The sequence below is a fragment of the Haemaphysalis longicornis genome, unplaced genomic scaffold (genome assembly GCF_048455015.1).
Source record: "Haemaphysalis longicornis isolate Haplotype H1 unplaced genomic scaffold, Haemaphysalis longicornis Haplotype H1 scaffold_5, whole genome shotgun sequence".
Taxonomy (NCBI): Eukaryota; Metazoa; Arthropoda; class Arachnida; order Ixodida; family Ixodidae; genus Haemaphysalis; species Haemaphysalis longicornis.
This window is the reverse complement of record NW_027526385.1, coordinates 52,268,763-52,296,284: the sequence shown is the minus strand read 5'-3', so window position 1 is coordinate 52,296,284 and position 27,522 is coordinate 52,268,763. Positions and strand designations below refer to the sequence as shown.

Below are 27,522 nucleotides of genomic sequence, written 5' to 3'. Positions count from 1 at the left end.
AGCTAGCTTGTTAACACCAAGCTGGACTTGGCGCTCGCAGACAGACAGGTTACAAGACTTAAAGGATAATTGAACGTCGTCTACATAAATGGAGCAGGAAATCGATGGTAGTAGCGCCCCCCGAAGAGAATTCATTTTTACAATAAACAAAGTGCAACTCAAAACTCCACCTTGCGGCACGCCGTTTTCCTGCGCATGAACCCTAGAAAGTGCAGTTCCAACTCGCACGCGAAACGTTCTTTCAGACAGGTACCTGGCAAGCGTGTTCATCATGTTACCCGACATGCCAAAGGACTTCAAGTCGCTAAGGATGCCGTACCGCCAAGCAGTATCGTACGCCTTTTCAAGATCAAAGAAGACTGTCATACAGTACTGCTTGTGGAGGAAAGCATCTTTGATATAAGACTCTAATGCAACGAGTTGATCGTTGGTAGATCGCCCCGCCCTGAAGCCAGCCTGGCAGCTCTCGAGAAGACCATTGTACTCTAAGAAGCACACAAGTCTCCTGTTTACCATCTTCTCGAAGAGCTTACACAGGCAGCTTGTCAGGGCAATGGGGCGATAACTGGCAGGAGAGGAAGGGTCCTTACCTTCCTTTAGGACAGCCACTACTATGGCCTCCCTCCAAGAGCGTGGAAAGTGCCCCGAAAGCCATATTTTATTGTATAGGTGTAAGAGTGTTTCAAGAGTGTCTGGGTGTAGGTGTTGTATCATGGTGTATGTAATCTTATCTGCGCCTGGGGCTGAAGGTTTGCACGTGCTCAGGGCAACCCTCAACTCAGAGAGTGAATTCAGAGTTGTAAGAAGTATTTGATTTGTCTTTGTCTTGTAAGAGCTTTTTTTCTGCAGATGTTTTGTGTTTCATGAAAGTGTTTGTGTAGTGTGCTGAACTATACACGTGTTCGAAGTGTTGTGCAAGTGTGTTAGCCTGGTCATCAAGTGTGTCCCCTGTTGTGCTAACCAGGGGCAGGCTGTGTGTCTGTTGTCCTTTGAGCTTACGTATACGTGTCCAGACCTTGTGTGTGTCCGTGTATGAATTAATGGATGTCAAGAAGGTGCGCCAACTCTCTCGTTTTGCCTCACGGCGCACGCGTTTTCCGAACGCCTTGGCCCGTTTGAACAAAATAAGGTTACCCGACGTGGGGTACCGACGAAGGATACCCCACGCCTTGTTCTGGGCCTCTCGCGCCCGCCTGCCGTCCTCATTCCACCACGGCCTCCTCTGGTTGCACGGGGCACCAGAGTCGTGGGGAATGGACTTTTCGGCGGCGTCGAGGATGTGCGCCGTGAGGAGTTGGGTAGCCTCTTCAACGTGTAGGTGTCCTATGGATGTGTGGTGTAATTTCGATGTCTCTGTAAATGTGTTCTAGTTAGCTCGTGCTTCATTGAACCTATTATGGGAAGATGAACTGCTTGGGCCTTTACCTATATATGTTAGTGAAGTGGGGAAGTGGTCACTGCCATATGGGTCAGTGCCCACTCCCCACTCAAGACATGGAAAGATAATTGCCGAACCAATAGCCAAGTCAAGATTTGAGTATGTATTGTGTCCTATGTTATGGTATGTAGGCTGTTCCTCGTTGAAAAGGCATGCTCCAGAGGACGTTAAAAACCTCTCTATCAGGCGACCTCGGGCATCCGTGCGCGAAGAGCCCCAAAGAGAATTGTGTGCATTGAAGTCACCTGTTAAGATGTACGGTTCAGGAAGCTGGTGGACCAGCGCCTCAAAGTCAGAGCTGAGAAGTGCAAGATCAGGAGAGATGTAGATGGAGCATACTGTTATCAACCTATTAAAAATTATTGTGCGGACGGCTACAGCCTCAAGGACGGTGTTCAAGGTGACAGGGTGGCATGCTAAGGATTTGCGGGCGATTATGGCCACACCGCCAGAAGAGTGTGTGCAGCCATCCCTGTCTTTCCTGTATACCAGGTAACTATTCAAGACATTTGTGTTTTTGGAATTCAGATGTGTTTCCTGGACACACATTAAACTTGGCTGGTTGGCATGCAGAATCTCATGCACGTCGTCAAGATTATTCAGAAGGCCTCTGCAGTTCCATTGAACTATGTTTTCTCTTCCCATTATGATGTGTTAGAGCTACTGGAGTGTGATTATTTATGTAGGGTCTTTCGGGGCTTGGACTCTTGGGAGGGGCTTTCTGGCCTTCTCTACTGACCTGGACGTCGCAGCCCGTTCCTTCCGCTGCGATGAAAGCCGGAAGGGCTCGACGTCCATGTCGTCATCTGAAGGCAATGGGGTGCCCAGCGGACTAGACCCCCTTGACGTGGTGCCCTTTCGGATGTTCTTTGCCTGCGCTGCCAGTGCCGAAGGCGTGGGGAGCACCACAGATGGCACAGGCAGTGAGGCAGGGGAGGGGGTCGCTGCGACTGCCTCCGTCTCCATCTCCGTGCCCTTGCGTGTGCTTTGGGCCGGTGGAGAGGAAGCAGTGGATGCAGCGGCATCCCCAACAGACGTTGCCACCACAGCCGCTGCTGGGTGAGCGAGCGGTGCAGAGGCTGGTTGGGCTGCCTGGGGCAACCCTGGGGGGGGGGGGGGGGGGGCAGGGGCGGGACCAAGTCCGACTCGCGGTACTGGGTCCCCGCCGAAACCAGACGCCGCTCCGCCCCCCGGCGAGCTGCGTCGGCGTACCTGCCCAGAGGGAAGGAGGCGAACCTCTTTCGCGCCTCGGGGAAGGTGATGTTCTCGTTTACTTTCAAGGCAATAATCTGTTTCTCTTGTTTAAACTTCTCACAACTTCTGGAATAGGCAGCATGCGGTCCCTGGCAGTTCGGACAGGTGAAGTGCTCAGATTCACAGTTATCGGTTGGATGATCTTGTGCTGCACATTTGGCGCACGTCAGTTTCCCACGACAAAAGTTTGTGCCGTGGCCAAACCGCTGACACTTATAGCAGCGGCGTGGATTGGGCACGTAGGGTCGGACCGGACATCTAACGAAGCCTGCGTTGACCGACTCAGGAAGTGTTGAGCGGTCAAACGTCAAGTAGATGTGTTTGGTAGGTATGATTTGATCGTTTCGGCGTATGGTTATTCGCCTCACTGCCGTCACGCCTTGATCATGGAGGCCCTCGAGCAGATTGGCTTCAGTTTCACTTATAAGATCGGGATCAGAGATCACGCCTTGGCAGCTATTAAGGCTGCGATGAGGCGTGATCTTGATGTCAGCATTGACCATGCGCGTTTGTGGAAGGAGGTTTGCGGACTGCTGTTTGTTGTCTACCTCAATCAAAAGTTCTCCCGTTTTCAGTTTTTTAGCCTTGTACGACTTTCCGACAAGGCTTTCAAGATACTTGGAGATTAGAAAGACGGACTGGGAAGTGATTGGTGTTGTCTTGTCAACAGATTCCATGATCAGAAAGCGCGAGAAATTATCGGGCTTTGGGAGCGAGATTGATTGCAACGGAGGAAAAGGTACTTCGGTGCGGCGAGCGGCCGATCACGTCTTGGGGGGGGGGGTGGAAAATGCCATATGATATATTGGAAAGCAGGGAGACGGGGGTACTTTCTCCTTTGACCTTACCCTGGTAGTCAAAGAGGTCCCGGAGCTCCCTGCCTGGTAGACAGGCAGGGAGCCCATCGGCCGGAGCTTGACCAAGGCTCCGGCGGCCACCGTTCACGGCTTCTAACCCTTCACCTCTCAACTTCTAGCCACGGTAGGTGACAGCTTAAGTATGGGGGGCTCGGGGTACGCGGTGTCGCCACTCACCATCACCAAGATTACTCAAGGTGCCCCGTGCGGGGGGGGGGGGGGGGGGGGGGGGGGGGGGGGGGAGCCATTACGCTTTCGCACTCGAAGCACGTAAACAGACTTAAGTGTACATCGAAAGCTGTGGTTCGTGTGGCGTAAGTGCAAAGGAGTGACCAAGACGTTTGCCGTGTATCTTCCTCCCTGTGTGCAAATGTGTTCGTGACCCCATTTTTTTTCTTTATTTGAAGGTGCGTGGAATTTCAGGGCCATCCGCTGCTCTCACTAACTCACTCCAACTCACTCAGTCACTCTCTCGCACACTCACTCACTTCCTCACTCAGTCACTAGCTCAGTCACTGACTCCAACTCACTCACTCACTCACACGCAGCGTATTGCGCAGTGCGCACACATTGCAATGGATCTTTTCCACGAACTTTATCTGCGCATGCGCTTGCAGGCGCCGCCATTACTTTTTGTGACTCGCTTTTATCGCGATGGCCACTTTTTACGGGGCGCGCCGGAGCGAACTTCAAAAAGGTTGTGGTTGGCATTCGGCGGCCACTGCGAAAGCTCAAGTCATTGCACGGCGAATCATTGACACAGACAAACGTGCTTAACTTCGCAAGAGCGCACCCAAAGAGCGCCGCCTACGCACAAAGTTAAAAAAAAACTCCCACCGCCCCTCGCGGGAACCCCTGTGTAGATGCGACGCATAGAGGGTTCACGTTGCAGCGTTGGACAGCGGAGGAACGGCGCTGGAACGATGGAGCGGAGCGGCGCAGGCACCGCGTTTTATAGCGCGCATAACGGTGAGGGGACGCGCCGGCGCCAGTACGTCTGGCACGGCTATGACGCAACACAATCCAACACAATCCACTTCAATCCAATCCAATCCAAGCCAAGCCAAGCCAATCCAATGCCCCTCGCGAGAGAGCGTTCGCTGTCGAAGAGGAGAGGGGGTGAGCGGCGGAGGGCGCAGCTGGCACGGCGAGGAGAATGGGGGAGGGGTGGACGCCGACAACGCCGGATGGATACAGGGACAAGGCGAGTGAATGAGATGCGTTCGCATCTAAAAGCGAAGCTCGATGTTCGTGCAAAGCAAGCCCCTTTGACATCACTACGGGCGCTCCCAGCGACTAGCAGTATTGGACAAAAGCGCCGCCAGCAATCGTGGCCGAAGGAGCCACCAATTGTGATTTCCACATTTGCCGCTACTATCGCTGTTCTTGGAGTGGAAAAGGTCCGTTTTGCCTCACCGCGATACCACCACAATTATTTCAGCGCCCCCTAACTTCCGAAATATAAACATCGTCATCCCTTACCAGGCTGGGCTGGCTTGTCATCTCCTGCCTTCGTGTCCCCTGGAGGGAATCAACAAAAGAAGGTGCAATTTATTTTGATCGTTCACACCAGAACGCGAAATCCAATCGATACCGGCTTTAGTAAATTCACAGAGCTATTGGCGGTGAGATCTTTGAGTGGCGCCCCCTGGCTCTGACGTCGGCTTAGGGATTCGCGCCGCTGTCGTCTGCTACACTCCGCTTGTGAGGGGCAACAGTGCCTGGGCTAGAAATCGCCCGCTTCGTTGCTGTAGAGCGTTAAAAAGCGTATTTCTAGCGACTCAGTTGTTTTGCCAGCTTCTGACGCATCTGAATAATTTGAAGCTGTATCCCCCACAAGTTTGCAACACACTAAGAGATAGAGAACAACTTTCTTCAGAGTATCGGTCAGAAGATGTGTGTAACTCGTCCTTTCTTGCTTATTCGCGAGGATCAGCGATCAGAGCTTCTTGATAAGTATTCAAAATGCGTAGGCTTCCCTGCAGTATTTTTGAGATGCTCCTATGAAGACTCAACAGTCTAATACTATGTACCAAGCAGCGGCCTCTACACGCTCATCGCACAGCAGGAAATAAAGCGGCTTTCTTCTGTTTCTTTCGTTGTTGTCTTGTATCGGATTAATATGTCTTGCTTTTTTTTCTGCCCAATGCATTAATTTTTCTGCGCCGTCACCAACTTCTTATTAGGAGGTTTCGGGATGTTTGGGAGCCTCACAAAGGTCGTGTGGATATTTCCTTCATTTTGTATGGCATACATTCTCTTCTTCACAAATTGGCTTTCATTACGGCTGCGTGCAAGAAGGTGCATATCCGCAGCGTGCTTTGTTTATTCACATGCAAATACAATAAGAAGGTTTGTGCTACGCCACCGCGATCGCGCCCTAAACAACGTGGTCCACAGCACTCGAAGGCGGCTTTTGTGCTCCGAATTTCTATCATAATTATATAGTTATCAAACGAACTGACTCTCAACTCGAACAATGATGACATGATTACAGTGTTGAAGGCATGATATATACTCGCTAACTAACGTAATAAATAGTATACCTGCATATATTACAAGACTCGAAACCGAAGAAGAATTCCAAGTAGCTCTTTATTGACCCTTCCAGGCGCGAAGAACAAATCCTATTCTACTCGGGATGGCGTTCTATGATTTGAAGAAAATTACTTTTACTCTCTTGTCCTGGACTGAGGACCCGGCCCACTAACCAGATCGATTTAATTGTTAAACAAAGTTTTCCCCTCCTCCCCTTACTTACTCCTCCTCCTCCTCTTGAGTGCAGTTTTCCTATAACGCATATCCGAATATCGGGAAGATGTGGCTGTGCAAAATGTTCCGAAATATCCCTCCAGGCCTTAACAAACATATATGTGTTACTACAAAATTAACGAAGACGCGACTCGTTTTGCTCAATAAACCTCCATACTGGTTAGATGCCTGGTATAGAATCAGCACGCGCGTATATACACACTGGGTTATTTGGAACTCAATCTACAGTTTTTTGCAGTCTATAGTGCATGTCGGCAAACTTTCATGCCTTGACAACGTAAAGTGATGTGACAAAACGCGTTGCAAAAACTGTTTTACCTTACATATGATTACCGGGAATCGTGATGCCTTCTGCCAAAGCCGACAGCCCTGAAGGCCTAGAATTTGTTTTGGTCTTCCATTTTCGCTGTTGTCGGTTATTAGCAGCTGACTGTTCTTTTTGTGCGAATGCTTACATGAGAAGCTGACGCCTAGCTCCGACTCTTCGCGCTCCGCACAGGACCGGCTTCGCAAGGAATGGGGTGGCGCCGGCAATGTTGCTCCCGTAGCGGTATCCAAAACTATACTTTAATTGACGCCATGAGCCCATGAGCTAGTGTATGCGATTTTAAGCCAATTATTATGATAAAAAGTTACCCACACGCCAATTCTGGTGCGGACAAGCATCAGACGTTGACCGAGCGCAAAGGAACAGCAGGGAGAGCGATCCTGAGTGAAGCAGACGACAAATGCAAGAATCCCTAAGCTGACGTCACGGAGGCGCGCTTCGCAGCGCCGCCTGTGTTCGCGCTCACCGCCAATTAACGTGCATTACATGTAACACAACGGTGTCATTTGCCTTATTATGACGCGCATTTATTAACAACGCATCCAGCGAGGTGGGCAAAGAGGGCCACTTAACATCTTGTAATGTTTGGGAGGCCAGTCTTAATAGAGGTTACTCTGTTGGGATGCTCTCCCAGTAATAAAAAAGCGTGTGGTCTTGGCGTAAAAAATCAGGTTTTTATGACCAGGAGAAAGAAAAGCGTGCTTACATATGAAGATACTACTACTACTACTACTACTACTACTACTACTACTACTACTGCTACTACAACTACTACTGCTACTACTACTACTACTACTACTACTACTACTACTACTACTACTACTACTACTACTGCTACTACTACTAATAATAATAATAATAATACAGTTAAACCTGGACGTAACGAAGTTGACAAAAGTTCGCAAGTTTTCGTTACATCCTGGTTTTCGTTATATGCAGGTTTAGAATTAAGGCTCGCGGTAATGAAGCAGAAACGAAGTCAAACGGCTAGAAATCAGTGAAGGTGAACTCACTCCTCGTGTATTTATTTCACAGAGAAAAAAAAAACTGTGTGAGTTGCGCCTCCTGCTTTCGCACGAGCTTAGGCACTACACGGCGCTCCAATGAAGCGAGGTCACACCCCCGCATTAACGAACGTAACTTAAGTATCCCTTTTACCTTTCAACACTTTTGGGTCCCTTAACGCGTAGCAAGAGCCAAACTAATGCTGAAAGTGTGCCTTTTTGCGAACTTGATTGTTGAGAGGGGGCTAAAGATTGTTGAGAGAGGGGCTAGCTGGGATACTATGCCAGGCGGCAACATACTCCTTTCTCGCCAGCGGAGACGCCATTCAAAATTGTGCGCTTTTCTTGAAAAGACGCAACTTATCGTTTTCCAGCAGCAGCACTGACGAACCGGTACCACAGATAGAAGTGGAGACGCGCGACTACACGCCGAGAGGACGGCCTAGCACCTCGAAACTTAAGTCTCGAAGCGAAACCGCACTCACACGTGGAAACGCACGGTAGTTTGCGGTGCGGGCGAAAAACGATTGATTGATTGATTGATTGTAGGGTTTAACGCGCCGACGCAACGCAGGCGATGAGGCGCGCCGTAGTGGAGGGCTCCGGATTAATTTTGACCACCTGGGGATCTTTAACGTGCGCCGAAATCTCGTACACACGGGCGTTTTCGCTTTTCGCCTCCATCAGAAAAGCGACCGCCGCGGCCGGGAATCGAACCCGCGACCTCGTGCTCAGCAGCGCAACGCCTTAGCCACTGAGCCACCGCGGCGGGTGCGGGTGAAAAACGAAACGTGAAGGGTACTTACTCTTGCTAGCTTGTGTGGTGCCACGCTACCAGGAGTGACTGCTACGTTAGTCACGGGAGGGTTCCAGCCCCTCCGTTCATCATCGTCATCAGGGCGAATTTTGTTTTCAGGCGGCTCTAGACGTTTTCATTGCTGCTGGCGCCTTACGGTAGAGCTAGTATTCGCTAAATTACTACATTTTGTCCGGCAGATTTTTCAGGAAAGTGCAAATAACTATGACTGTTTACCTTAGCGACTTCGCTACATCAATGTTAATCACCACAATGCGTTTGTTGCATAGAGGTCGCAAATGCATGGGCTTCAATGGGGGTGGCAATGGGGGTGGCAAAAACTTCGTTAAGCCCAGGAATTCGTTACACAGGGGTTCGTTACATCCAGGTTTAACTGTAAAAATAATAGTTTATTTTCAACAGAAAGATAAAATTCCTACGCACGCATTTTGACTTGTGGAAATACGGCACCCATTCGCACAAAAGGGTTCGGATTTCAAGCTTTAAAAATAGGGGCAATTTCTTCACTTAGGCCTTGTGAAATGAAAGTAGTGGTGTGGCAGTAGCGTGCCTATTTGTCAGCCCTTCATCTGCTGCATTACAGTGGCTTTAAAATACCCGTCGGTATACACAGACCCTCTCATGTAAATTTTTTAGTGTGTGCGTGTGCGTGTGCGTGTGCGTGTGTGTGTGTGTGTGTGTGTGTGTGTGTGTGTGTGTGTGTGTTGCACCATACGTACTTTGCATTAAAAGCACACTTTTTTGTATTTGGCGCCATCAGGTAAGTGCGAACCGAAGTAGCCACCCGTTCTTTAGCAACCCACGAGCCAACCGGTCATACTAGACGGTAGACGCGAAACACGGCGAGCCAGCACCAGTATTAAGTGCAGAGCACTTTAGGGGCTAGCCTTGTCGTAGCTCGCCCCACGGCGTACCGTCGTCACAGCGTCCCACACAAGCTTCGAAAAACAAGCGGTTTCTATAGTGATAACCGCTGGACTCGTGAACCGCAGGCGCTTGTCCTACATCTCCCGTTGTTTAGTGGAAAGAAAACTGCAGGTATGTACATTTGATGCAAAATGTGCGTATATAACCGGCAGCCCCCGCATTCATTTAGTTAGGAACAATCATTGGGTTGGTTTTTACTATAGTAAACGGAAAAAAGTGGCAGTGCTAGAAAAAATTGGGCCCATCTCCCCGCGAGGGGGACTCGAGTAAACGCGTCGCATAGGGGGTGGGTGTATTGCGTTAACGTTTAGTGTTTGGGGAGTTGGTGGTAGTGAATGCGTTGTATCAGCAGCTTCTTGACGTAGTTTGAAAGAGTCAAGGATATAAGGCGCGTTCGTAGCCTCCCATTCTGTGTCGGCTTTGTGGCGCAGTGGGTAGAGCACCATGTACATTGCCTTCCGCCCGCAGGGTCGAGGGATCGAAACCAGGCGCCGGATAGTATTTTTTTATATATAGTGTAGGGGCAGGGGTGCGGACTACGACTACGGACGTCAACGCGGGTGACATCGTGAGTTACTGAAATGCTCTGCATTTTAAAAAAAAATGCACGTTCAAAGCGCCTGCATGCACGTGCGGAATGAAAAGGAAGCCCAAAATAAAAAAAAAACAACTCGCTCGAGCTTTTTCATGCAGGGGGCGCGCAAGCACTGCGAAGGCGGGAAATTTGAAATGCGTTGGACAAACTTCCGCTCAATTCATCAGACGAGGAGTGAGACAGGGCGGCGAAGAGTTGGTGGTAACAGTGAACGGATAACGGCGCCGCAGCCCATTACGGCGAATCAATACTCTGCACTTCCAACAGTTTTCACGTTGAGTGGAACGGTTTTAATTGTTTTCTCTTCGCCGCTGCTTTTTGCAAGTTTTCTGTCTGCCCAACCGCAAGCCCCATCACTAGAGTGGATAGAATGCCGTCGCTCTTGCCACTTGCCTTGCTCACATGCGCCGCGGTTCGCTGGTGCCATCTAGTATAGTGTACTGCAAGCGGAAGTAACTGCTAATTTCTCTTGCTGACTTCCTGTACTGGACCGACACACTCACAAAGTGTTGAAGTAAGCGTTGAATAGCTTAAAGAAACCCTCCAACACTTTTTTCAACTTTTTTTTTAAATATTAAATGCTTGCAGAACATAGTCACCCAACACACCCAGTACTTATATTAGGGGGCCGCAAGATACCCCAGCCAAAAATATATATTGGTGTATGCCCATCAGATAGCTTAGAAACTCGCACAAAAGATTTTTCTCTTTCCCGGTATTGACGTTCTTCGACGGCACAACGTCGCGGGTTCGATTCTTGGCCGCGGTGGCCGCTTTTCTGATGGAGGCGAAAAGCAAAAACGCCCGTATGTGCGAGATTTCGGCGCACGGTAAAGGTCCCCAGGTGGTCAAAATTAATCCGGAGCCCTCCACTACGGCGCGCCTCATCGCCTGCGTTGCGTCGGCGCGTTAAACCCTACAATCAATCAAAATTAATTCGTAGCCCTCCACTACGCCGCACCTCATCGGCTGCGTTGCGTCGGCGCGTTAAACCCTACAATCAATCAACGTTCTTCGACGGCCCGAATTACGTCACTGAAGCCATGTAGCGGCTGTTGGCCGGTCTTTCTTCAGTTGCAGCAATGAACGCTTTTCGATAGATAGCAACTTTAAAAATAAAACCACAAAAACTCCCAAGCATTTCCCCGAGGGTGAGCATGGTTAAGTGCGAATGCACGGGGTGATGCTATGAGGGGGAGTAAAGTTAAAATCCGTTGGCATTCGCCCGTGAGCGCGCGCGAGCCGACCCACGGAGGTCTGGCAGTTTATCGCTGCATATATAGGGGGGTACGCCGCGCCGAGCGTGCCGAGCCAGGTGGCTGAGAGAGGAGGCGAGCGCAAGGGGAGAGGGACAGCGGCGCACGGCAGCTGCAGCCGAGCGAGGGGGAGAGGAGAGGTGTGACGTCACGGTGGAGAGAGAGGCGCGCGGCAGCTGCTGGGGAGAGGAGGCGCGCTGTGACGTCATATCATGACGTCACGGCGCGAGGAGCGGTGCGGGGAGCGGCGCGCACCCGCGCAGCCACGGCGAGGAGGCGGAGCGAGCGCGGTCACGTAGTGAAGTGACGTCACCGCGCCGTTGCTACCGACGCTCCTCTCTGCTCCACGCCGTTGCTAGGGAGAGGAGGACTGCGGACGCCGCCGCCGCCGCCGGCGGTGGAAGGTTTGGGGTCGCTTATAAAGTGCATTCGCACTTAAAAGCAAAGCAGAAACGGAAGGCGTATCTGGTGCGCCGAGCAAATCACCCAGCGCCGCTCCGTGCCGCCCATAACTGTAGCTTTCGCAGTGCTTCCAGACGCGCAGGAAAGAGTGAAAGCGTTTATCGAAAGTGTTGCAGGGTCCCTTTAATGAAAGTTTTAGCTAAGATAGAGTTGTGGCTAAGGACCGGATTTCAGTTGTACCGGCGTGCTAGCGCATTGGTTTAGCTCTCAAAGGCCCCAGGTTTAACTAGAAAGCGGGTGTAGGCTCGTCAAAAGTGATAAAAACAACACAGAACGAGGTCCCGGCCTGAGCACATGCAGCAGCTTACGATAGTGTCCATGCTAATCAACAAAGCTGTGCGCATGCGCTGAGGCAGCCGGGGGACAGAAGGTCAGCCTCTTGAGCTCCGATTATCAATCACCTGCAGGTCAGGGACATGCGGCGGTGGCTATTGTAGACTGCCGTGGAGTGCTTAGGCTGGCACCCGCATTCTTTGTGGTAGGTAACACTTTTGACGACTGTACTCGAACGGTTTATCTATACTGTATACATTTCTGCCCATCGCGTAACCTTAAGGCCCACTCAACTGTTCTTTTCTCCGCCGCCTTCGCCCTCGTCGCCGTCGTTCCAGAGTCCGTAAGTCTTGAGGAAGTCGGTGACGCTCCCGGCGGCCTTCGCGGCTGGTTTCGCCACCTTCTCGTCGTACATCTCGGCCGCGCTGTCCGCTGCCTTGGAGCATGCTTCCTTGATCGGGACCACCACGGTGGTCTGCGCGAGCGGGAGAAGCGCTAATACCTCACGCACCCTGTGACCACGCGTTTAAGGCGGTCGTGCAGACGAGATACAAATTAAGAGTACTGACACGAAATTTCAAAGCTGAGATAACCATGTAAACTGCTTCCTTTTTATCAGGAGATATCTTACAGCAAGTTTCAACAGCAACAGCAACAGGGCGTGACCCAGGTATCCATCGTATTTGCTCAAGTTACCGCATTCCACGTGCAAAGCTATGTCGGCAATGTGACGCCCCGCACACACGGGGGCAGGCGCTTGTGTGAGCAGAGCACACAGTGGCCGCAGATACTATCTCGCGCCGCGTCGGTAACAATTGTTTTCAGCGCTCTTGCGGCATGGCGACAAGGCAAGCATGCGAGCAAGCAGAGGGCGACATATCGCAGTGGGACACGCAGCCTCGCTCCCGTCATCTCAACTGCGCATGTCCGTTCGTTTTCCACGGCCGCTGTCAGGTCACGGCACCAATATCCAATATCTTCGGCCGTGCGCTCCGCGGTTCGTATTTGAATTGTCCATGAGTGTACAGTGGGGATTCTAGTTCACTCTAGTTAAAGGGAAACGGCGAGAGCGCGCCCGCTGCGCTTCGCGAAGCGCCAGCGCCGAGAAGTGGCCCTGTCGTCTGCTACGGCGCTTCGCCCGGCCGCCCAGATCCTGCGAGTACGTAATTCCATGGCTATCGCAAGCTAAGCGGAGCGCCGGAGCGGCGTAGCAGACGACACAGCGGCTTCTCACGCCTGGAGCGGCCAATGCGCATGTGCGGCTGTCTCCGAATCTCGCCACTTCTCGGTGTCGGCGCTTCGCGGAGCATAGCGGACACTGTACGTTAGCGTTCAAGTGACGCGATCAAATGGGAGTAGAGGTCCTACTACAACCGCGCAGTCATGATCCTTGGCGGTGGCTTCGGTATACGCGCTCGACGACAGATACAATATCCTCTGACGTCATAAAAACCCGGACAGAAAGTGGCAGGTGGGTCGTCGATGCTTCGCCTTTTTTCGTTAACTTGGGGTTTATTTTTAAATTCATTAATTTATTTATTCCACAGTACCCTTAAAGGCCCTCATGCGAGGAGGGGGCTAACATGCGAGGAGGGGGCTAACAAAAACTCCGACATACACGTATGTTTGACAGCAGTACTAAAGGAGGAAAAAAATTATACAAGAGAAAAAAACCCTCGACACGATGTAATGTGTTAGGAATGCAAAGTGTTTTAGGAAAAACAATAAACAAATAAGCGGATTGCTTATGCGCTAGAACGCACTTACAAAAGGCAAGGAATTTACACTGTGGTAAAAGAGCGCACAAGGCAATACCTGCCGTAAAAAAAGGCAATAAAGAGCGCGGTTGCAAAGTGATACATATACACGAAGTTTGAGGTTTGCGATCAGATTGCTGTCACAGTTATTGGTACAAAAAATTAAAATACCAAACTGGTACTTCGTCCCAGTGTATTGCTTTCAGCGCATACTGTATACCGTTCGCGGAGCTCTTTCGAAACCGTCGAAAAATAGCCTGAGAACTGTCGAACATACATCGTAAAGTTCGCGCGGAACATGCTCGCGTGCTTTGTTAGTGCGTCCAAACACTCGCGCACAGCCGATACTCATTGCACGCCCTTGGATTGTTGGGGAGCTGTAAACCACCTATATTCACTTCACGCTGTTAGAAATTTTAACGAGAAGGAAGAGATAGCTCATAGCGCATGCCTCACAATAGTCGCCATTGCTTGGATGAGCTTCTATTATCGCTTTGATAAACGGTCATTCATGTATATACAGGCGGCAAAACGCTTGTCTATAACGCGGCTTTTTGTAGTTCCGGCCTTCTGCGGTGTGGGCTTGAAATAATTTAGAGGATGTAAATGCACCATTTTGAAGTCTACGCCGATTACTTCAGTCCCCAACACTTGTTTGAAGAGTATCCGCCAGCACTTTCCAGATATACCCTGCTGAAGTAGAAATCACTGTTATAGACAAGCGTTTTACCAACTGCATACGTGTGGTCACTTATGCGACGCGGCGCCACCCCATGAGGGTGCACTGCGAAGGCTTCGTTGTAACAGCGCTTCTAATTAGCAATTTGGCCGTGCAGTCGCCGACGTACTTGGAAGTATTCAGGGGCGGCTTCGTACGCTTGGGTCACCGGGCCAACAACGTGGGTCTGCATGAGTTCTGTCGCCTTGGCCGACATATCGTGGTACGCCTGGCACACCTGGTTGGTCATGTTCTCCTGAAAAAAAGAAAAATTAAAGCCGTTCCACTCAATGTGAAAGCTGTCTGACGTGCAGAGCAGTGATTCGCCATAATGGAATGTGGCGGCGTTATCCGCTCACTGCTACGACCCATCACGCTTTTGTCGCCCTGTCTCACTCTTCTCATGATGAATATGCAATTAAAATTTCCCGCCTTCGCAGTGCTCGCGCGCCCCCTGCCTGAAACTGGGCCAGCGGCAGTTCGCTTTTTTTTTAAGCTTGCTTTAATTTCTTATGCTGGAGCTGTTTTGCGTCATTTCGAACGAGTCATTTTTTTCTTGCGCGGCTGGAGCCACGCTTTTTCATTTTCAAACGCTCCATTTTTTTTTTTTTGCGCGCGCGGCTGGAGCTTTTTTGCGTCATTTCGAGCGGTTCATTTTTTTTCTTCAAGATGGTTTTATCCAGGAATGTCATTTTTTTTTTCTTGCGCAGCCACTCTTTCGCTTACTGTCGTAAAAACGAACCCAACGAGCGTCCCTAACTAAATGAACGCGGTGGCTGCCGGTCATATTTTGCCTGAAATGTACGTGCAGTTTTCTTTGCGCTGAACAACGGGGAGATGACAAGCGGCATGGGTTCACGTGTCTCGAACAGTTATAACTTTTCAAACCGCGTGGTCTTCGAAGCCTCGGCGCGACTCCCTGACGACGGTACACCAGGCTCTACTTGGGTCCGTTATCTCGCTGCGCCGCCTGATTCCGGCGGTCACTTCACATCGCCCGTTAGCGAGCTATGACGACAAGGCGAGCACATAAAGTGCTGGGCACTTAAAAAATTCTTTGAACGCGGTTTAACTAAGTTTGTCGAGCGACACCTCGGTTTTCACGCTGATATCGTACAGTGACCGCGCGCGGAATCACACCGCAGGACCGAACACAGACGATGCTCGGCGCAGTAGGCGCGAACGGGCAGTGAACTTGGATGCAGCCAGCGCTTCCGTTTATCATTTTAAAGCGAAGCTTTCTACATCTACCAACCAACGGTTCTTTCGTGGCGTGCGGGACAATAAACTCCCAACGCGGCGGAGGCGGAGGCGGAGGCTTTCGCTTACGGAGCTCACTGTAGATGGCACGGCGAATTTACCCATCCTTCCCGCGCGCCGGAGCTTGTCACCTCAGCGGTCGTGTCGGCGGGACCATCCCGTCGGTTTTGTCGTCTGCTCTAGCGACGGTTGTTTTGGGCCTGTTTTGGCGCAGCTTCGCGTGCATTGCGAACTTCCTTCGCAAGGCTTGATTAACTTGTTCTACAGCCCCTCCTGGGTAACCCGGAAACGACGGAATTAAGTGGCCGTACGGCCAAGATACGTAGCTTCTCCGTACAGCTTCTTTCGTACGGCAAAGTCGTAGCTTCTCCGACTAGGCGAGAGGTGCGAACGCCGACTGATTTGATGCGAAGAGAAACGCCAGCGGGTAGCGGAACGCATTCGCGCGCGCACGTTTTTTTTTAATTCGGAAGTTTGCCGATTCACAGGTACACGAAAAAGTTTGCTTTGTGTTATGAAGTCCAGAAGTTTCCGATGAAATGGTCCATGAACCCAGCGCACTGCAGATCTGGAGGGTGGCCAGGGTGGAGGTCGGTTGCACGAAGGTGCCGTAATCGGATCTGATGCATTCCCGGGAAGGTCCACAGCGGATGCTGCACATTCACATTCTGTACGGCGGAGTCGCAGAATGGGCAGGTAGAGTCGTATGGGCCGCGGTACTGCGATGGCCAAGAGGCAGTTACAGACGGCGTAAGGGCTATCCCAACGCGTATTCTCCGCAGCGCAACCTCCTCTCGGCGAGTTAAGTCGTCGTGGAGGTTTGAACCACACGGGGGTGTGAGGTGCGCCGGAGAATTTCCTTCTGTTGTGCTAGGTTTCCACTTGGATCTTCGGGGAAAAGTGGTAGTGGTCGCATCAAGGTATGCGGGTGACTAAGTCATGTCTGCCTCCCTACTGCCGGGTACAGCTGAACGGGGAACCCATTATATGCGGATCTGCAGTAGAGTGCTTCCTGCTAAGTGGTGAATGGCATCTGCGAACGATGTAGCTTGTGTTACGCGGCGGATGTCGTGGATGGCTTGCGTAGAGTTAGTGTGTAATATTAGTCGATAGTATGGTCCTGCCTAGACAATAGGCAGTATTGCGGCCATCCCATCGGGTATCGCTGCTATCAGCAAGATACGATGGTAACAACGGATTAACCTCATAAGAGCAAGATTGGCCCACCTCTGGTAGCTGGTGCAGATGAGTGCAGTGTGCACCATGGCGCTTTTGACGCTGGCATCTCCATACGCAATTGCCGTTTCCGTGTCTGGGCTATGTAGGCGAGAGACTTGAGCCGTGGCCTGGCGAGGTACTGGGTGACGGAGGCGACCGATTGGTTTGTTGTCTTAACTGTACACTCACTGCCACGGAGGAATGTTTGAACCATTCACGGTTCAAGCTACAAATTCTTCCTCTCGCTTTCCACAAGCTGAGCTCGTCGCAACGCAACCGTCTGCCGTATACGCCACGGAGTGACCGGAGTGGTCGCACCTTTCCTGAAGCGGCCCGCTAGCAGAACGTCACTCGCCAAGCACACCGACAAGACAGCCGCCATCCCGCAAATCATGCTCCATTCACTGCAGATTTCACTGCACATTTCACTTTCGTGCTTTACCGATTTCAATGACAGAGGAATCAACCCCATTTTTTCGCTAACTTCCTTCTCGACCTTTTACTCAATCGGCAGAGTAAATGAGCAGACGCGTACCTCTCATGTTTAGTATTACAAGCAGAAGACATGAAATGAAGACTCCAAACACGCACTCGAAAGACCTCAAGTTGATTGTCTATGTGAAGTTACACAACAGGAAGCCCGGAGCACTGTGCATCTTAAAAAAAAAATAAGTTCAGGAGTACGAAAGCCTGAGCTTAAACTAAAGGTTTCTCGGTGAGAGTTTTGTTATGTGTCGGCAGAAGATATGAGACGAACGATCGCTAAGGGTGATGAGCGATGTGTTTACAATATTTACAAGGCGTATACATGAAATCGTACGCGCAGGCGGCACTCGGGCCCCTCCCACGTCGTCGTCGAAGGTGTGTCGTGGTGCCAAGGGTCATTTTCCATCTATGTCCCATGACTAGTATTTTAAGCTGAATCCATTACTGTGCGTTTGTAACTAATATGGCGCCAGACCCCGAAACACCTGGCTCTTTTCTACGGCTTTTATAACACAGCAAAACAGCATTGAAGGATACAGAGTAGAATCTTGAAGTCTGCTCAATTCGCTATCAAATCCACCACGGGCCACAGAAAAGCACGCGATCATGAATGAATCACCCGTGTGCCATAACATCTACCGAGAATTTCAATAAAGAACACGCAGGGTTTAAAAATTAACAATCATTTCTGCAGAACCCGCAGACTCTGTTTGCGCAGGCCGCACTCGGTAGGGGCGCTCTGGCCACCTTATCTTGCAGGTCATCTTCGCTTCGTGGCTAAGCCTTTTTTACAAGGTGCCCCCTTACGTCGCAAATCAGTATTGGAGGGTCGTTAAGTGCTACGTGCTCAGTGTCAAAACACTTCCGTAATGTTTTACGACGAGATATGCATAATATAGACGTCTTCGTTCAAACCGTGCGAAGCAGCCCGGGTGCGTGCCAGAAAGCCGTAGATGGGCACACCATCGAACCAGGAAAAGCGGACTTGAACGTCGGAGGCCGCAGTTACCGGTTTACGAGTCTAGTGTATACAATAAGAAGAACGCAGAAGTGTACGTTCGTCAGCCTACTAACAAACAGAGATTGCCTGTTCTTGACTAGTGCCATTTCAATCACGCCAACGCCAATGGGGGCATGCATGGGCACGGCCTGTGAATCCCGAGTCGTAAGATCTTCTAGCAGACGTTTCGGACAAATTCCAGGACTTAATCTACTGCGGCTGTTAGGAGATTACGGCTGCAGTAAATTTACGATCCCTCAATGCACACCGCGTTGACGGTGGCCAAGATCGCGTCCTCGTTGTCGGACCTGTCGCGCCGTGTACAACTATCATTGACAATTGCATAGCGCCTCACCGAACAATCTGAAACGCGAACGAAATTGAGAGTAGGCGCCTACTCCCTCCCTCGATCTAGGGTCGAAGCAGTACAAATCCTATAGTTTAAAGAGTTCAGATAGGTGGAGGGGATAACTGACTGTGTGTTGTTTATAGAAATGTCTTTAACTGTGCGTATTTCAATCGTTTTATCCCAGGATAGTTTGAATACGATGCCTTCTACCCCCTCCCCTTCTTCTCCTGGAGAAATTTCCGTGGCAATCGTCATAATTCCTTTTACTTCAGCGCTTCGCACAAGGCCAAAAAACCATCAAATCCGGAAACAATTGCAGAAGTGGGTCAACACGTAGTTTAACACCACAAGGTGCTTCACACGCCTGGCCTTCGTCTATAAAAATTACGCGATATAATCATTCGGTAAAACCTTTGATTGTTGCATTCGTACACATCAGCAAAGGTTGGGTCAAGCGAAACGCGTTTTTAGACAGTCAACATTTTTTGCGGCAAGAAACTCTAAACTCTGACACAAGTGTCGTATACGAGCGGCGTCTTCGAGCTTTTTGTTTACACAGGCCGCAATAGGGCACTGCGCCGTAAGTCAATCAAACCAACTGACGTTTCGTTGCGCGAGGTGTACTATGCGTACACGTTATGTGTACACGTCGTACCATGGTGTCCTGTCGTATTCCCCGCTAGCGTGCGGCCTGTAAATACAGAGTTTTAGCATAGCGGCTAGCAGAGGGTCACGCTACCGCGGTGGGCTACCGGGACCCGACTGCGCATGCGCGCGCGGGGAGGGCGAGGAGGTCACCATTCAGCGGAACGAATGCGCGGGCATGGCAAGGGCCGACCCGGGGAACTAATATACCCTACCGGAACGAATCAGCAAGTGCCCAGTCAAGTCCTCGCCTCCGCCGACGTAGCGTTAGCGGACGCTACCCGCTATGCTAAAACGCTCTAATCTATTAAACACAGCTGTTGGGCAAGTTGGTGTATTATTATTGAAAAATAGAGCGCGACTTGGACAACGACACAAAGAAAAACGACGGGAAAAGCGCTCACTTGCAACTAACATTTATTGAAGCATCGTCTCGTATTTATACATATATCATGGAAGCATGCGCACTGGGATACACTAAATGGAAAGCATCAAACCGATGGACACGATCAAAGTGACGTTTTCAAAAACTCAAGCTCGGTGGCACGCAAAATCACAGATGCATCGCTGACGCACTTGTCCCCTTTCTTCTTAATATAAAACGCTTACAAGAGCTCCCTCGCCACTGTATTGTCACTCCTGCCGAGAATTCGAATCTGCTCAAAGAAAGGTCTGCCTTTTTCCAGAGGACTGACAGGCCTGGAATCTTCGCAATGCGCGGGGAAAAGCTCGCGCGTATGATTGTTAAGAGAAGAACTGTGCTCGCGTAACCGGTCATTCACACATCTACCCGTCTGGCCGATATAGGCCTCCCCGCATGAAAGCGGTATCTCGTAAACCACCCCAACGTCACAGGACACAACGCGCTTGGCATGCTTCTTTTCGCACTGTTTTTGCTTGGGCTTGCCGGAAATTTGCGCACACAGGCGGTCAAGATTTTGTGGAGCAGAAAACACCACCGGCACTTTGTACCGTTCTGCAACCTTTTTCGGTTTGTGCGTAAGGTTGTTCTGGCAGCTTCGCACGCACTGCCTTTGGCTTTCCGCAGCAAGGACTCGGCAACACCCACCAAGATATGGCTCGGGTAATCGACCGACAGAAGTCGCTTCAGTTGAGAGTCAAAGCTCTCTTGAACAGCAGGTACACATGACTTCTTCAGTGCGGACTCTAAAACCAGAGACGCTATGACCCTTTTAACAGTATTTGAATGGGATGATGAATATGGCAGAAGCTGTTAACTGGCACGCGGGCGATAGACCCAAAAAACATGATCGGATGAAAACTTAAAATTAATGTCTAAAAACGGCAGGGTGTCATGACTTGGAACCTCGTGTGTGTGTGTAAATGCGAGACCCTTCCCATGGCGGCTAAAATCCTCTAAAATCACTTGTGCGGTTGCGGTAGCGGGTTCGATTCCCGGCCGCGGCGGCCGCTTTTCTGATGGAGGCGAAAAGCAAAAACGCCCGTGTGTACGAGATTTCGGCGCATGTTAAAGATCCCCAGGTGGTCAAAATTAATCCGGAGCCCTCCACTACGGCGCGCCTCATCGCCTGCGTTGCGTCGGCGAGTTAAACCCTACAATCAATCAATCAATACTTGTGCGGTTGCAAGGTAGTTAGTAGAACACGGTTTTTTTTTAACCACTAAAAAATCGTCGACAACATATCTAAAAACACGCAGAACAACATCCTTGTTTGTTGTGTCTATCGCCTGCGTGCCTCCTCGAGAAGTGCCGACATCTGCCGTAACGAGGAAATTGCTGCGCTTGCTGCGAAATAAGGTTGAGTGAAGCGGCGGGGAAGATAGGCTCATGCAATGCGTCAAGCAGCTAGAAGACTCCTTACTAGGCCCGGGTGCGACCGCAAAGCAGACCAGCATTACGCCGTCCTTTACTGCTAAGTAAAATTGCAGTGCCACAAAACCCAGCCGGTGAATGTCTCGCATGTTTTTTTGTTTTTTTTTCTCTCTTTCAAACTTTTATGAAAAGCAAGATTGGAAGCTGCTGTTGAAGAGCTGGTAAGTATAAGTGCCTTTTTTGCAAAGAACTCGATATTTCATGGCAATTCGCGCAACTTTGCTTATCCCGAAAATCTGCTTATCTCGAAATATTTTTCGGTTTTTACTACTTCGAGTTAACAAGGTGTTACTGTATGTGTGTATATGTTTGTATGACTCAGACAGCCTGCTTTTGCTCGCCCAAATTGCCAGAGAAAATCGCTTAAAACGCGGGAGAAATTTAACATACCCTGACCATTTCCGTGGCGCGCTCTGCAGTCACCTGTGCTGCCACCTGACGGCACCGTTCTCGGATCGGGTCAAGCAGCGTCTCGTTCAGCCTACCGGCCATCTGCGACTGAGTGAACAGCCATTTTTTATACGCATGAGCAAGAATAAACAAAGCGATCCCATAGCACTGACGGCAATTTCTCCACTGCCTAAATCATGGTAAGCAAATGATAAGCTTTTATTTCAGTTCACCTGTGTACGGTAGTAACGGACTCGAGAACGGTTAGAATTCCGGAAAAAACTTTCGAAGTTACCGGAGGAATACATCAATACGCAGGCGAAGTGTACCTAACGCATCCATGTCTTGCCTACCCAGTGAACTACCATGAAGGTCTTGTTCCTTCCAGACCCGCCGCGGTGGCTGCTCAGCTGCTGAGGACGAAGTCGCGGGTTCGATTCCCGGCCGCGGCGGCCGCTTTTCTGATGGAGGCGAAAAGCAAGAACGCCCGTGTGTACGAGATTTCGGCGCACGTCAAAGATCCCCAGGTGGTAAAAATTAATCCGGAGCCCTCCACTACGGCACGCCTCATCACCTGCGTTGCGTCGGCGCGTTAAACCCTACAATCAATCAATCAATCAATCAATCAATCAATCAACTGTTCCTTCCAGGTGTGGTGGCTCAAAACGCGGCTATTCATTAAGCGGGATTCACACGACGGAGAAACCCTCTCTTTTTGGCCCGCGGGACCCGCTCACGTGACCGGTTTTAGGCTCCGCCCCTCGGTGGGGAGAGCCCGCGGTGGCTCCGCGAAAGAAAATGCCTCCGCATGTTTTCGTTCGACGGTGATGGCCCTTGGCGGGGAATTGAACCTGTTCCTCGGCGCTGTAGTCTGCTAGTCACTCCGCGTAGCTCCGCACGTGTGGATGCGCCGCCAGGCCGGATAATCCGGTCACGTGCTGTTGACGTCACATATCCGTCCTCCTCCGTGAGAGGGTTTCTCCGTCGTGTGAATCCCGCTTTAGTGACGATCTTGAAATGTTTATAAAAGTTGTTACCCACCTAAGGGCACTCGTTTATGTGATTGTAATAATAGTCATCACGAGTATGATCAGTATCATTAGGGAGGAGTAACGTTTCAGACGATCAGCTACTTAGTAGTAGCGCTGTAATCGTCCGTAGCCCTGCCACTATGAGAAGAAAACTATTGGGGCATGTAATCACAGAAAATTGTTAAAACCATCGTTCTAGTGCCGCCGCTGCACATAGTGTTAAACCCCTGCTTGTAGCCAGAAATATCCCGCAGAGGGGTGTTCATGAAGCTGCTTTTCATTATTACCACGAAGAAATAGGAACTAAGCAACAAGACTCGAGCTGGAGTTGAAGCTTTCGCTAAATATCTCTCCTCCCTCATCCATTCCGGCAAAAAGGTGCACTTCGGCCACTCATGAATTTATTTACCTATTTCAAAATACTGCAGGCCAGAATGGCCATAGCAGTAGGGGTAAGTTAAGAATACAAAGATCATTGGTCGGTATCAGCAACAACAACAACAACAACAACAAAACGCGACACTATCTGGAAAACAACATCAGGTAAAACAGCACATGGACAGTATAAACACGAAGCCGAACCGAATCTAACATCAATCATACGAACACACTGATATAACACAAGATATCATCACTGTATTCCGTCAATACCATCGGTTCAACGAGACAAGTGCTGCTCCAGTGCTAGCAAAATTGTCAGCTGCTAGAATTGATTCAGGAATGACATGTCAGTCTTTTTTGAGAAATCAAAAACAGCTCTACTTGAGCCACGACTTCTTCCCCGTCTTGGGAAATCTTCCCGCACAGTGAGTGCTCTTCATGCGAGGGAAGGGGAAGAAGTAACAAAAACATGGCGATGGTATCTGCAAACTATGTGAATCACCTGACAGCCAACAAGCCGCCGAGCTTTTAACCACTAGCTGCGGAGCTGCCCTGCCTTGCAGGACCAACGAACTCACACCGATGCTCTAATATAGCAACAAGTCGGGCCACAAATGCTGCGGGAGTAGACCCATCCCGAAGGATCTACAGAGCTCACGAAGATGGTTCTGGACTCCCTTCTCTACTACGTTCGAGAAACCGCGGCATACCACACCACATGCAATCCAGACGCTCACTCCAAAACCCCTCCGCCATCTCCCCCTCCGGCGATGACCAAGGTCAAGGCGCGGATTTTTAAGTTTAATAAATGCACATAACAACAAAACGTCGCTAAGTGCGAGGACACGTGAATATGTATGCCAGTCGAAAATGACAAGAAAAATTTCTGTAGTTTTGTCGTATTTTCGCCGTGCCGTATTGTCTTGTCGTATTCTTGTCGAGTCAGGATTCTGATGCTCCGTCGCGTGCCGTATTCCTGTCCTCATTTTGCTGTTCCATCGTGCCAAATTCCTGTCTTGTCGTGATTCTAATATTCCATGAGAATAATGAACTCACACTTCTAGCGAACTTTAACACAGGACGAAGAAGGAAAATACGAAACACACGCTAGACGTCAACTTGGTTTATGCAAAAAGAAACAAGAAAACACGCATATATGTACATGTTTCGGAAAAAAAAACAAGCACACGATTCCGTGGAAATGAAACGGCGCAAGTTGAAGTCTAGCGTGTGTTTCGTCTTTTCCTTCTTCGTCCTGTGTTAAAGTTCGCTAGAAGTGTGAGTTCATTAGTCAGTAACCAACTCGCCCAACTCTCCGCTTTAATTGTTCCATGAGAAGTCGCACATGGTTTGAATGTTATTGCCCATTGTAAAGAGTAGCGTAAATGGCAGTTCTGTTGTTCTGTTGTGACTACCGGAATGTCTGTCGTTGAGAAAATTTCCTTTGTCGTTACGACAGAAATGTGTGTCGTAACAACATGACTTCAGTTGTCACAACAAAGTTTTTTGTCGTATTGCAGGAATTCTTGTCAGGTTCTTGCGGTATTAATGATTTTAGACGGTGTATGTCGCAAAACTTTTTACTCTGTCCCCGTGTGTCATTGTCATAGTACGTTGTCACGTAGCATATAGTCGGGCTTTGCCTCATCATCTATGCTCACTACACCTGTGGCGGCTTGGCACGGTGGGCATAATCTGTGAGAAGAGGATCCGGGCGGTCCCAGAACACGCTCACCATGACCTTTTCTGATGACGTCACAGCTGTGACCCTTTCTTCCGCAGCTTTCTTCTGCATTTCGTTTCTGCGTAATAACTGTACACCTAAAACTAACCTACAGCAATGAGGAGGTATAGACAAAAGTCATCAATGCCACTTTCGCAAAGCTTTGGGTCATTTTTTTCGGCTGCCTTCTTTTTCAAGCCTTATCAAAAACGAAGATTTATATGGCTGGCGTTCCGCGCATTATGTGCGCGAGCTACCCTGTGGCAAAGCCAACTTTATCGCGAATGCTCAGTTAAAAATTCGCGCCAATCCACCCTGTGAAGGGGGTTGGAAAGCGAAGCAAAAAGCGACACCCACAGCGTTACCCATGCAACGTCACTTGAATTCACACACGTGGCTCTACAGAGTGAAACCAGAGACAAGTTATTTGAGGCTGCGTCTAATCTCACGGCAGCCGTGAGAATTACCGCCGGGAAATTCTCACGTCAGTTTCCATAAAAGCTGGCTGGCCGAAAATTTGCTGAATAATATTACATCCCAACGCAACCTAACGTAACATAACCTGACCGAACCTAGCGTAACCTAACCGAACGCGTCATAACCTACCCAAATCCTGCCACAGTGCAACAAACCTAATCTAAACCAGCGCAACGACACAGAACACAACCTGTAATAAACGTAATTCAACCAATCCCAGAAGTCCTGTGCGTCGATATCTTGATATAGTAAAAGCTAGAGTAAAAAAAGCGCTAACAAACTCATGATGACCAAAAAATTCCGAAAGCAAAAAAAAAAAAAAAAACACTTCCTAACGTCGGACTCGAACCTGTGCTCTCTGGTTTAAACACAGCACTATACCACAGCGCTACAGGGGCAGCTGCAACCGCGGCTTTTTTGGGGGGATATTTATCAGATTGAATCTCCGCGTAGCGTGCTTAGCCAATAAGAAGCGACTGCCATGAGAAATTTCTGACGGCAATTCTCCCGGTTGCCGGGATAATAGACACTACCTAAATGCACTGGCAGGGTAGAGATAAAAAGCTTCGCTTTAAAATTGCTGTAGCTGTTGATTGATTGATTGATTGATTGATTGATTGATTGATTGATTGATTGATTGATTGATTGATTGATTGTGAAATTTAACGCGCCGACGCTTCCCGGGCGATGAGGCGCACCGAAGTGGAGGGCTCCGGACTAATTTTGACCGCGTGGGGATCTTTACTGTGCGCTGAAATCTTGTACACACGGGCGTTTTTGCTTTTCGCCTCCATCAGAAAAGCGGCCGCCGCGGCCGGGAACCAAACCGCGCATTTTGGAAGGCTCATAAAAACACCGCTACAGGTCGCAAGGGGATTTCCCGGAGCTCGCCTCACCTGCCAGCCCGCTTCATCGGCTCCTTTGTCCCGCAGGTGAACGGCAGAGGTGCTGCGACCCGAGGCGCTCTGTAGGGAAAGGGTGAAGTCCGCGTAGTCGGGGTCCGCGTCGGTTCTGCACCGTGTCGTCGGGTCCCCCTCGCCCTCGGCAGCCTTCTGTTCGCCCCCGCCGCCGGCGTTCGCCATGGCGCCCGAAGTCTCGGCGCCCGCAGCGGCTTGTCGCCCCCCCGAAGGCACCCGCGACCCCGCGGCGGCAAATGATGGTGATGATGATGATGATAATAATGACGACGACGACGACGACGACGATGATGATGATGATGTTCCTTGGTGAATGGTACATACCCAAACGGGGGATCGGCCAAACATCAGGGGTTTGAAAAAGATTTTATTTGCTTACAGGCTTCCATAAATAGTAAACTTAGAGAGGTTGGCAATACTTTTGAAAGATTAAAATAATAATAATAATAAGGAATTGGGAAGACCTCGCACCAATTACGGAAATTTCAGCGCAAAGGAATCCAATAAGAGCGGAGATCGAGTTGAGTTTTCTATGAAGCTCAGAAGGGCTGAGCACACATCCCGGCGGCAGAACCCCGCCTCAGATGCTCCAAGCGGTATACCATCTTCTTTGTCGTCTACGTAATTATTAGATGCGAAGCATCTCATGCTCGTGGCTGTGTCCCTCCCTCCCTCGTTGTCTTTGTCCGCTGCCCGCACTCTACTGCGCATGCGCGTCTCTTCAGCCCCGTCAGCGTTTAGGCTGGCGTCAGCGCAGTCCACTAGAAACAGGCGCCGCCCGGTTTCGACTCCACGACTCTCTGGCCGCAACGGGAGGTACGTGGCGCTCTTCCCACTGCGCTACAAACCGAGACGGTAGCATTTGCTACGGACGCGCCTTATGTCCTTCACTTATTCAAACTACGTCAAGAAGCTACTGATACAACGAGGGCACGCGAAGCTGAACGTCAACGGAAACGACGAACTGAAAACTGATGGGAACTTCAGTCGACCCCATGGCTGCTTAGCATACTACTCAGGGTTCCCTTACGGGAGGAGGAGGAGGAAATAACTTTATTTAGTCCAAAGAAGAGGCCTATTCAGGCCCGCGGCGCCTTAGACGACGGCCAAGATATCTTGACTCCTGGCGGCGTCTTCGGCCCTTTGGACGGCCCACTGCTGGATGTGAGGGTTTTCGCTGTGTAGCACGGTCTCCCATTGCTCTTTACTAGTTATAATAAATGTGCCTTTGGTATTGCTAAAATCTTTCTTCTGGACACTGGGGCATTCCCATAACATGTGAGTCAAGCTCGCAATTTCGGGGCAGTGCTTGCATTTGCCGTCGTGTATATC

The 27,522-nt window shown here is 50.1% G+C and overlaps 1 protein-coding gene across 1 annotated transcript in view; it reads right to left on the bottom strand.

Moving 5' to 3' along the window:
- LOC144139686 (uncharacterized) overlaps positions 1-26,355 on the bottom strand; it is a 44,133-nt gene extending 17,778 nt beyond the window's left edge. Inside the window, exons 1-4 of the mRNA XM_077671974.1 lie at positions 26,170-26,355; positions 14,589-14,714; positions 12,278-12,458; positions 5,032-5,070 (exon numbers count right to left, since the gene is read on the bottom strand). Of these exons, the coding sequence (XP_077528100.1) occupies positions 5,032-5,070; positions 12,278-12,458; positions 14,589-14,714; positions 26,170-26,355 (532 nt within the window). The remainder of the gene's footprint in view (positions 1-5,031; positions 5,071-12,277; positions 12,459-14,588; positions 14,715-26,169) is intronic.
- Positions 26,356-27,522: the final 1,167 nt, after the last annotated feature.